General features: G+C 39.5%; 1 protein-coding gene across 3 annotated transcripts in view; it reads left to right on the top strand.

Annotated features, from left to right (window-relative positions):
- The first annotated feature begins 791 nt into the window (after positions 1-791).
- Positions 792-12,260, top strand: part of SUCO (SUN domain containing ossification factor) — an 82,147-nt gene continuing 70,678 nt past the window's right edge. For 2 of the 3 annotated variants that reach the window (XM_001100732.5, XM_015124042.3), the window contains exon 1: positions 792-1,287. In XM_001100732.5, coding sequence (XP_001100732.2) covers positions 1,226-1,287 — 62 coding nt within the window. In that variant the 5' untranslated portion in view covers positions 792-1,225. The remainder of the gene's footprint in view (positions 1,288-12,260) is intronic. The other variant, XM_028850415.2, reaches the window with a different exon arrangement.

Here is a 12,260-nt window from a genome sequence, read left to right on the forward strand (position 1 = left end):
TTCTTGCTCTTAGGTGAGTGTAAGCGACTGCCTTCCCCACTTTCGGTGAACCTCAGGACTTGGAGCGTCTGTGGGTGCTCCTCTAACGGAGACAACTCCTCCCTTCCGACTCCATCGCAGAGAACCCAAAGTTCGAAAGCAACAGAACGAAAACCAACGAAACACTCTTCAAGTGAGGAACCCGGCCAGCGGCGAAATTCTTGCTGAAGGAAAGAAAAAGCGAAAGGTTTTCCGCTACAACCAATCAGATGAGAGATTCTTGGCTCGCCCCTTTCTATCTACCAATCAACATCTAGCTCGATGGGGCAGTCCATTGATACAGGGAAAGGGTCTTTAAATTTTATTAGTACAGCTTCCCTCGCAACCCTCAACCACGTCATTCTAGGCCATCCCACGAACTGTGCTCAAAAGAGGAAAAGAGTGCAACACTTCCAAAGCTGATCAGTCTCGTGGTGAGCAGCGAAACTACAGACTTCCGCAACAAAACCATGGATTCTAGGAGGGACAGGGAAAGAAGAAAACGGGTTCTGGAAGGCAAACTACAACTCCCAAGGGCGCTTGCGCGGACTCAGCGCGCACGGGACGAGGGGCGGACCACTGTAAGGGGGAATGCGAACGATCACGGGGCTCTTTTGAACGCTAGCCCGCAAGGGGGCGGGACCTGGGGCGGCGGAGCAGCGACAGCGTCTGCTCCTGCGTTTTGTGGTCTCCTGCCTCCTGCTTCTCCGCCTGCGGCGTCGGAGGGGGCGTGGCCTACGCAGAGGCTGGTGGGGGTGTGGGCGCCGCGGGACGTGGGTGACGCGTCGCTTTCCAGCTCAGCGGTGTGTGAGGTGTCGCGGCCCCGCCGGCGATTGGCTGTTGAGAGGCGAGTACGCGGCGGCCGTTGGTCGCTGGTCTCACGGAGCAAGGCCCCGGGCGGGCGGGGAGGATACGGGGTGGCAGTGGCGGCGGCGGCGGCTTCTGGAGGCGGGCGTGGACGAGCCGGCGGCCGCAGCAGCGGCGGTCCCCGGAGTCCTGTGAAGCGCCCCTGTCCGCGCGGCTGTGGGGCCCTCGGAGAGGGCTGCCAGGACGCGAGCCACTGAGGAGCCGCTCAGCCAGCGCCACAGCCTTTAGGATTATCGGTCCCATCCTCGCGCTCCTGCTCCGGCTCCTCCATCTTGGCTTCGGCAGTGGCGGCTGCCGGGAGGATGTGCCGCCTTCTGACAGGGGGAAGAAGGAGGAGAAGATGAAGAAGCACCGGCGGGCCTTGGCCCTGGTCTCCTGCCTCTTTCTGTGCTCTCTGGTCTGGTGAGTAGCCGCGACAAGGGAGTCCCGTGAAGGGAGTATAGGGGAGGGAGCAGCCCAGGTCACACCCCCAAGTCATCTTGGCTTTTAGGGTCCGGGTTTCCAAGGCCCCCTTGGAAGGGACAAACCGATTACTTCTGGACTCTCCATCTGACTGGTCTGGTAGTGCTCTGTGCGGAGATTTCCGTGGTGTATTTTGGAATTTACAGAGACTCAGTGGGAGAGAGAGAGAGGTGCCGAGGTAGAAGGAACCACCAAGTGCCTTTGTACTCAGTTCTTCTACCCCTTGGAGACGGTGCAGGGTTTGGGGTTGGGTATTCAGATCGATGGTAAGTAAGTTGCTCCGATTTGCCGCCAGTCTTTGCGTTCTTAGTGTGGTAAGGGGATAAAGCACTTCGGATGTGATACGTTCCGGGCGTGCGATTTTAAAACTGAGTGGTCATGAAGGTAAGAGTAATGTATAAGCAGTAGTTCTCCTGGACAATTCTCGCACAGTGTTTGATCCCAAGTACACTTGGGCCACTGTTTTTGGAAACTTGGGGGAGCGTGTGTGTGTGTGTGTGTGTGTGTGTGTGTGTGTGTGTGTTATGAAGCACTTTTTCAGTTGGTTTGGTGGAGAGGGTGTCTTAGATGTAGTGTGTGTAGTAGTTTTTGGTAATGTCCCTTAGTAGTGGGAAGGTAAATACTGTATTTTGAAGGCGGGAAGAATGCTTTGTCCCTAAAGCACCCCCCAAGTTTTACGGAGTTTCCGTTTAATCGCAGGCACTTCTGGAGTTTTTTGAGGAGCAGAGAAAGCTTGTAAGTCGAAGGACTGCTCTCACCGTACTTGGAAAAGCCATTCTTTCCTCCCAGGGAATTTCTTCAAAGATATGTGACAATTGACTGAAAACATCTTTCTTTAGTCAAGGCTATTTGCTGTTTGTTATATTAAAATAGAAATTAAGTTTCCTGTTTTGCTTATTTCTGCAGAGCACCAACACTATTTTCATTCTTATGGATGCCTAATGGATTCCAGAGGCACTGAAATTGTAGAGTTGTTGCTCACATAAAATAATACATAAACAAGGGGAAGAGAAAAGTCTCGCCTGGCTGAGGGATTTTGATTGGAAGGATGGTAGAAGTTTTTGAGAACAAAAAAACTTGACTTCTTACCTTTCATTCTGAATCCTTTTAATACCCACCTCCCGTTTTTAGTAAAATCCTCCCCTTTCTACTTACTGTGTTGGGTACGGAGAAGTGCCTGTAAGAGATAAATCCACTTACCTCATTTTAAATTTAAATTTGTAGATACTGAAGCTTGTATTCATTTTCATCTCTTTCTGGGGCTGCCTAGTTATACTCGTAGACTGTATTTTCTTTCCTCTTTTTTCTTGGTCTTGCCCATCTTTAAACCATGTTTTTATTCATCAAAACTTTCTGAAATGGCGAATAAGGAAAAGGTTAACACTTTCATTCAAGTTTAAAAACTAACACCAGTATCTCTGGCTTTTTTTTTTTTTTTTTTTTTTTTTTAAGTTAGATGGTGTAAATGAAATCAAGCAATAGAATGTGATTCTTACAATCATTTGTAAATTTAAGTTAACTCTGCTTCTATTTCTTTTGGGAATTTCTGGCTCTTTTGATTAAGCTAACCCTCAATATGTTTTCTCATCTTCAATCATTAGCTCTAGTGAAGAGCTAATGAATTTCCCTGTTAGGGAAAAAATAGGTTGGCCCGGTATTGAAAGTAGTAATAAACTTCTGTAAAGTTTTTTAACTCCTAGTGAGGAAAATGGATGTGGAGAGTTTAAGAAAAGAGTGTGAACATTTTAAGAAACTTTAGCTTAGGAAACTATTGGGTTAGTTTATTTTGAGATTTGTTTAGACCACCAAATTTAGAGACATTTTAATTATTCTTTAGCAAAACGATTAAAAGGCACTAAAATAGGACATTAAGGCTTAAAGGTTTTTTTTTTGAAGGGTGATGATGAATGAAATTGGGGAAGAGGAGTGGTACGTGGTGATGATTGGCAAAGGGTGCGTTTTTTCTTTGAAGACTCTGCTTTCTTGCCAAGTTGAATTTAATGGCACTTAATGGATTTCTAACTTTTGCTGCAATCTGGTGTGGTATTTCTTTTCCCAACAACCCCATTCCCTTTAACAGAAAGGGCTACCAGCAAGTCCTAGGGTTAGATAAAACGTTTGCAAGAGTTGATGAGTGTCTTTTAGTAGCCACTTTTGTCTCTTTTGTTATTCACAAATTGTCTCAAAATTTTGTGATCCATTTGTTTTGAAGATTTTGAGTGCTGTATGTCTATTCTACAGTATTCTAGTTTCTAAGGTTTCCCCTCTCATGCTACCAATATTGCTGGTAAGTTTACTATCATAATTTCATAGATCTTGATTATGTCTCCCCTCTGCTTTTATCTTCCAGCCTAGAGTACTAACCTTAGATTATGTTCACAGAAAAACTATTTCATCTATTCTATGTCATTACTCATTTTTTTTTTGCTGTTTTTTCCTGTTGCATACTTTATGATTTTTGATCAAGTAGAATAGAGTATTCTAGGCATAAATGCGCTATAGCTGCAGCACAGAGCAATGATAGCTAATATTTACTGACACCTGTCTATGTGTCAGGCACATGATGTTTACTTGACAATAGCACCTTTAATCTTTATAAGAGCCCTGTAAGATAGGTATTATTATTAACTTCCTTTTGCATTTTACATGTGAGGAAGTATGGAGGTTAAGTAACTTGGCTAAGGTTAAGCAGCTGTTAAGCTTTGGAGCTTAAATTTGAACTTAGGCAGCACAGGCTCCTGAGTACCATAGTCCTTTGTAGGTCAGAAGGCCTGTATTTTATATATGTGGCTCCATCATTTACTAGATGTGTGTTCTTTGACATGTTATGTAACTTCTTTGAACCTTAGTTGTTATATCCTCAGAATGGGGAAATTGATCCACTCATACTTCACAGGGTTGTTAGGACGATGAAATAATACAAATGAGAGATCTTTGTAACAGTAACAGCGTATTATGTAAATATTTCATCATAACATTATTCAACCACATTTTTTTTCTCATACTTACTGTGCCAGATGTTTTTATGAGCACCGAAAATCTAAGATAGAGGGTCACCAGCTTGTCTTGGTTTTAACACTGGAAGTCGCATAACCTAGGAATTCCCTGCATTAGTTTCCTATGCCTGCTGTAACAAATTGACACAAATTTAGTGGCTTAAAACAACTAACATTTATTACCTTACAATTCTGTGGGTGAGAAGTCCAAGATATGTCTCACAGGGCTAAATAAAATTAAGATGTCAACTGGGCTGGTTCATTTGGGAAGCTCTGAGGGGAGAATATTTCTCTAGAGGCCGCCTGTATTCTGTGGCCCCTTCCTCACATCAGCACTCCAACCTTTTTTTTCATTCCTTATGTCTACTTATGACTGGTCCTCCTGCCTCTCCCTCTTATAAGGACTATTGTGATTACATTGGGTCCACCCAGACATTCCAGGATAATCTCCCTATCTCATAATCCTTAATTTAATCACATCTGCGAAGTCTCTTTTACTATGTAAGGTAACGTATTTAGGGATTAGGATGCAGACATCTTTGAGGGGGGCGCATTATTCAGCCTATACCCTATACCATACTTCCTCAGTCATGGGCAAACTGGGAAAGCTGCATTACCTTCAAGAGGAAAAAAAAAACACAATTAGTGGATATTCTGAGTGTATCCCCTAATTAGTAAAACCTGTGCATGCCCCTTAATTGTTCACACGTTATATACATGTGCCAATATAATAATAGTGTATTAGTGTATGTAATAATAATACAAGTTAGATATTTAAGGAAAATTAGAAAAAAAAAATAATTTCCGTTAACGGTGCCTTTTGTTCTCATTAAAATAATAATTTTTAATAAGAGCTACGTGATTGACCTACTAGATTATATGACATTGTAGTATAGAAGAGGAATAGCTTCAACTACTTAGGAGCCAGCCTTGTCATTTTCTTGCTGGCTGTGCTTGCATTATTAAATTCTTTGCAGGACTTTTTAAAAAAGCTGCTTCCCGATGTTGTGAGGGTCAGTTCAGTTAAAACTGAATAATTCCTAAGTCTACCTAACTGGGCAAACATAAACCACAGTGAATCATGGTGTGCTGTAAGTAAAACCCATTGTTTGTGAGACTTCCACTCTTTCCCTGGGTTTCTGCCAATAGTCCTTGCTGTTCTTGATGTGTGACCATCTGACCCTTCAGACCAAGTATGAATCCTTACATTAATCTTAGTAAAACTTATTTTTTTTAAACTAAACAAATCTGTTCTTCCTTCACCCCAAAGGATCATCTTGGAGAAGCTTATATTAGACTTTCGGGAAGAGCTTGACATTTAAACAAGTCTTATACATTTGACAAATGTAGCAGGTACTTACAAAGGTCTTTAGGAATAGCAAAGGAAGAATTCATATCTTACTTATGGTTCTGTCACTAACTGTATGTCTTTGGACAAGTTACTTCTGTGAACCTCAACTCTCATCCATAAAATGGTCTGCAGGATGGATAGTTCACGATGAGAGAATTTTGTTGTAGGCAGAGAGAACACTCTTACCCAGTTATCTAGAGCGTGAGTGTATGTGAGCAGGGATGGGAAGAGAAGCTAGAGCTGGGTTTTGAAGGGATTTGATTATCATGCAGATGAATTCTGATTCTAACCACCTGACAGAGGCTGAGCAAGTGAAGTCATTTAAACTGGAGAACAGGAGCATGAGGTCACGTGGATCTTTTAATTAGATTGATGTGGAGGATAAAGTGGAATGTAGGGGACATACTTTGGAGGCAGGAGGTCCTAAGTCGTGGTCCCACTAGAAGAGAGTTGATATCTAAATCAAGATGTTGGCATTTTTGACCTTAGTAGTAATATTTCTGAGTATGTCAGACCAGTTTTTATCAATTTAAGAGGTTTATTTCCTGGTTTGTGATTATATTTCTGTACCCTTTTGCTTTTTCTCTCATAATTGCTGGTCTATTAATATGCATAAGTGAGCAGAAAAAAATTTAAAAACTAGAACAATATATAAGCTGTTTTTTTCTTTTTTGAGGTGATGAATAGAGCATATTGGAAATATATAGATAAAACATATTGAAAATTCCCCAGAAAATCTGGAGGAATTTTTTGCTTGTTTCTGCTTCTGTCTCTTAACTTTAAAGGTTCTGAATCTATTTCTTCTCTGAATAATATTTGAAATAAGTAAAATAATAACATAGTCCCACTTCTCCAAATCATTCGATGCCCTTTTTTTTTCTTTCCTTGAATAAACCAATGAAAGATGACCTTTACAAAAATGATTTTTTTAATGGAACTTAATGTGAAAGACTGAGGAAAAAAAGTTTATCTTTGCTCTGGGATATATATTCCAAAGAAAGCACCTGGTATTTATATTTATAAGAGGTGTCGGGTCATACAGTGTCAGATTCCCTTCAGACAAGTTAGATGAAGCCAGCTTGCCTTAATAGGAAAAGGTCTGTGAAAGAAGGTGTGTGACATCTTTGCATAACACCTGAACACTGTGTCCAGTAAAAGATGGCAAATAACATGTTTCATGGTGGTCCTTTATGTTATTAAACATTTGAGGATATACTGGAGTGGAAGCAGGTAGTAGGGTTGACAGGCAATGGAAAAAATAAAAGGTATCAGCTCTTTTGAGCATCGGTTATTTCATTTTTCATTTGTTCATGAACTTGTACATTATTGTTGCACTTTTCTCAACAGTCTGAATGGACAAATGAATCAATATGTATAATTAATATTGTTATGCTTATAACGAAAGGGAAACATAAAAATTTAAGTGCTTTATTATTCTCAAGTCATCTTCAAATAGAAACACGTGATGCTTTTGTTTAGTAGTTTATGCATAACTGGAAAGAGACAAAATCTCTTTACTTGAAACTTATCTACGTGTTTTGGGTTATACTTTAGCACCAGTTTTATGTTACCTGTCTTTGTTTTTCAAGGCCATATTTTAGACTAATTTCACAAGTCAAATTGTACATGTCACAAGGGAATAGGAAATTGCTTTGAATATTTGCAGTATAAGAGTGTTAATCCTTTGGGATAAATTTGTTTAATGCAAGTTTTTTTTGAAAGAAGATTTGGTTTTATTTAGGACTTTATAATTGCTAGTTAAAATTATTTTATATTTTACATGAAAGCGACACCTAGCTTTATTAGAAAGTATTCTGTAACATTAATACGGTTTGTAGGTACTAAGCTAATTTTGTATTATGTAGCGTTTGTAATCTACTGGGGAAAAAACATGTAAAGGCTAAGAATAATGCCTCACATATAGTAAACACTACTATATAAGTTATTCATTGACTCTAGATACTTTGGTAATTTGTTGAGTAGAAATAAGATGGCCCAGGTTTCAGAGTTAAAAATGGGAATTTATAAATCCACTTAAAATATTATTTGATTATCCACAGTGTATTTGGTGTGGTGAAGGATACAGAAGAATTGTGAGACTTGAGCTCTGTATAAAAGCTGCGTGTTACAATACAGATAGTGGTGTAGTGCTTAAGACGTAAAACTACGTCAGAGCTTGGTTGTAGTCCTTCCTTTGCATTATTAATATGAACATTTATTGAGTGATTATTTCTCTTCTAAGTACTAAATACTATTCAAGGTAATATACATTAAATTATTTTATTCTCTGTATCAATGTTTTAAGGCAGACACTCCATTTTAAAGATGAAGAAAGGTGGGCACAGAGAAGTTAACCAGCTTGCCCAAGTTCTCACAGCCGGGAAGCAACAGAGCCAGAACCTAAGAAGGCCAGGTTCTAAGCCTGTGTTCTCTTAACCAGTATGCTGTGCTGCCAGTTGGCTGGTAGATGGTCTCGGGCAAGTTTCTTCACTTTTTCTAGTTAATAATTTTATCTGGCAAAGTGTCAACTTTTTTCATCTGAAATGTGGGTGCCTGGATTGGCCTAGGAAGGAGTGGGCATTGGAATTGTTCATGAAACTTTTAAAAGAAATACACATACATAGGATTCTTACCTTGTAGATTTTGTTAGTAAGTTTGGGATACTCTTATGCATTCAAGTCTGTATTACTGTATTAGATTAACTCAGTTTATTTTTTGTATATCTAACATTCTAAGATACCTGGTTTGAATGTTAGTAAACAACACAGAAAACTGAATTGCATAGTAAATGCTTAGGAGAAAATGAGGGCTAGAGTTCTCAAGGAAGGCTTGACTTGGGTTCAAGGGAAATATGTGGTTTATAAACTCTGCTTCTATGCAAACAGGAGCTTCATGAGCTGAAACAAGATATACTGGTGTTGATAATATGAATAAATGGCTGTTTCTTTATGTGTGCATGTGTATGTCTGTATGCCTGCTTGCAGTGGGTAGATGGCACTTAATTGTCAAGGAGAGAGAGAATTATGAATAAAAGAGATAATCTAGTTGATTTGGGTAGGAGTGGTAGTAAACAGACAAGCTTGAGGAGAAAGAGATAGATTTCAGAGGTTTTGGTAGATTTTGCAAGCCAGTCCAAAGAATTAGATAATAAAGATTCAGCAAGAAAAGTGGTGTTGTGAGAACATTATTTTGACATAATTGTGCTAGATTTTTTTTTAGAGGAAAGAGACTTAGAGGGATGAATACAACTGACTTTCCACATCCACAGATGCAACCAACCTCAGGTTGAAAATATATTTTAAAAAGTAAAAAATAACAATACAACAATAAAAATACAAATAAAAACAATGTTGTATAACAGCTATTTACATAGCATTTACATAGCATTAGGTTTTAAATCACCTCTAGATATTTATATGGGAGGATATGCATAGATGTTTTAAATCACCTCTAGATATTTTAAATCACCTCTAGATATTTATATGGGAGGATATACATAGGTGATATGCAAATGCCATTTTATATAAGAGACTTGAGCATTCTCAGATAATAATATCTTCAAATCCCGGATCCTAAAAAGCCTTTGGAGTAATTGAGGCTTGTCATAAGAACAACTTAATCTTGGCAGTAGAAACAAAGAAGAGGGTACAATAAATAGAGATTTCTGAGGACGTAACTGATTTGGTTTTGTGAAAGGTTGGCAAGCTGGCAGGAGAATCACTTGAACCTGGGAGGCGGAGGTTTTGGTGAGTCAGGATTGTGCCATTGCACTCCAGCCTGGTCAACAAGAGCAAAACTCCATCTCAAGAAAAAAAAAAAAAAGAAAGAAAATTTGGCTTGGCGTTGTCCTCATAAAGCAGAGGTCCCCAACCCCTGGGCTGGGGACCTTTGCTAGTCCGTAGTCTGTTAGGACCCTGACCGCACGACAGGAGGTGAACAGCAGGTGAGTGAGCATTACTGCCTGAGCTCCACCTCCTGTCAGATTAGCAGCAGAACTAGATTCTCATAGGAGCACGAACCCTACCATGAACCGCACATGCTAGGTTCTGTGCTCCTTATGAGAATGTAATGCGCACCCCCCCAACCCCATTCATGGCAAAGTTGTCTTCCATGAAACTGGTCTCTGGTGCCAAAAGGTTGGTGACCGCTGTCATAGAGGGAATCATTTTTGAAAGAGATCATTGGACTTTTGAAACAGAATAAAGAAAGGTGCCAAGCATAGTAAAGCTCTGAAAGGAAGGAGGAAACTGGAAAGAGAGATGGAAAAAGATTTAAGTAAGTCATTTGAGTGGTCAACAATGTAAAATGTCTTAGATAAGGTTGAAGAGCTTGAAAACTGAGAAACGGGCCTTGTTTTCAAAAGAGGGAAGTGATTGATAGCTTTTGGGAGTGGAGATTAGTAGATGCTTGGAGAGCTCATAGGCATGAATTCCACACATTTGTTTGGCAGCGAGGGGAGGTAGAAGAGTACTTAAAAAAAAAAAAGTTAACATGTAGAGTAGCTTCGTACTTGTTTGCTACAACCTATTTTACACAGTGCTGCTGGATTTATCTTACATGCAACTTTGATTATGTCAGTCCTCTAATGAAATATCTTTCAAAGGCTCCTTGAAGGATAAAACTTTAAACCTTGATAATTTTTAAATGCCTGCAGTCTGACCCACACCAACTGTTGTAGCTTTATTTTCTACTTTTCCTAATAGAGACTTTGTTTTAGCATGGCTGATCTGTTGGCCTGGTAATAATTGATTTGAGGACTCTGTAGTTTCTAATTGAAAATTAAGGTAAGAAAAGTACTGTCACTTGTGTTTTAGAGGCTAAATACACCGTACCCAATTTCTGAAAATATATTATTATCAAGTATAGGGTATGATTATTTCCAGCATCTTAGAGGACAAATTGTATTGACTGAATTTCTAATGGTAGGTTAAGATATAAAAACAGAACATATCACGTTGTTTACTAAGTGCTTCTCTATGTTGGATCAATGAAATTATAGGCCAATTTAGTGAAACAAGTTTCTAATAGAATTTGATATGTGGAATATTAAGCTAAGAGAATTTAAGACCCAATCCTACATCAGAGTGAAGATTAAAAGTCAGAACTACTGAAATGCAAAGGTTTAATTAGAAACAGGCACTAGAAGATAGAACTTTCTTCAGCTAAGCTGTACAGTTGCATGTGGTTTGACTAAAGACTGTTGAAGTAGCCAAATAGAATAAAAACTGCAAGGAGAAAGAGGTCCAGTGTGCTCTTACCTGTTAGCAGATAGACCAAGCAGAAGACAAGCAACCTTAAAAGAACTCCAGACTGATAATGTGGTTTAGAAGAATATCTGTCTTTTAATAAAACATTGTGATGGAGAGAAACTAGGTTGCTTAAGCAAAGGCACTAGAGGCCTGGTGATCTTTTGGTCTTGTTTTATTACCAGTGTTTGACCAAAGTGGCTTCCGTATTATTCACCCATTTCCCACAAGTTTCTCAATACTTAAGGATTTTTGTAATTTTTTTCAGATATCCAGGAAGTAATACTCAAAAACTACAATGTTCACTGTTAATTTTAACCATACTGCCCTAATTGAGTGGCTGGCACTATATTTCTGTACAAGGGATTAGTTTTGAATTTATGTTTAAGAAGCAATTCTTTATTGCCTAGTTTAGTTGTTTCTTTTACCACAAAGTCTTTTCTCATTCTTTTTAAAGCTCTGAAAAAGCTTTTCCAATTCATAGTCAAAGTAGGAGCTCAGCAGATCATCATGCTGGCAAGAGGGCAGTGTATTCTCTGCCTTGGAGTTGCTTAGTCTTATGTGAGAAACAAAAATAAACAGTTAATTTCATTTCAGTGTGTATGTGCTCAGGTAGAGATAGCCAACAGGCTGTGAGAATTTAGAGAGGGGCCGCCCACTAACCCCAGATTGTGGAAATCAGGAAAATGTTTTAGACCCTTACTAGTTTCTTGCCCCAAGAGAGAATTATAGGTATTTTGTTAGGTTTTAGATAGTGGGAGTGGGAGTAAGTACAGAACATTCTTGAAAGAGGAAACAGCATGAGCCAGAGACATGAGACAGCACAGTCTGTGTTCAAGGAACTATTACAGGTAGCTCTGTATCACTGAAGCATAAAGTGAAAGGCAGGGAGAGTGGCAGGAAGTATGAAGCTGAAGACGTTAGTAGAATTGTTAGAGATTTTTAAATAGCATGTGGAGAGAAGCTTGAGTTTTGTCACGTAGTTAATGGAGTCTATAAAAGGTCTTAAGCAGGGGAATGGTAGTGTGATAATTTACTGTTAGATTTTTGGCAGTGTTAATGGTTGATTCGCAGACGTAGCAAGTTAGGAATTAGGGAGATCTGTTAGGAGTTCGCTCTAGGTAAGAGATAAGAGCTTGAGTTGAGGCAGTCAGAATGGGGATTGAGAAATGATTTAAAGAAATTTAGAGTAGAATAAACGAGATGGTCAAGGGAGGGTGAAGGCAAAGGAATAGTCACAGATGTTTTTCAGGTTTCTAGTTTGAGGACTGGGTAGACAGCAGTACCAGATGGTGGGATCAAGGATATGAGAGGAAGAGA

Source organism: Macaca mulatta, chromosome 1, assembly GCF_049350105.2.
Source record: "Macaca mulatta isolate MMU2019108-1 chromosome 1, T2T-MMU8v2.0, whole genome shotgun sequence".
Lineage (NCBI taxonomy): Eukaryota > Metazoa > Chordata > Mammalia > Primates > Cercopithecidae > Macaca > Macaca mulatta.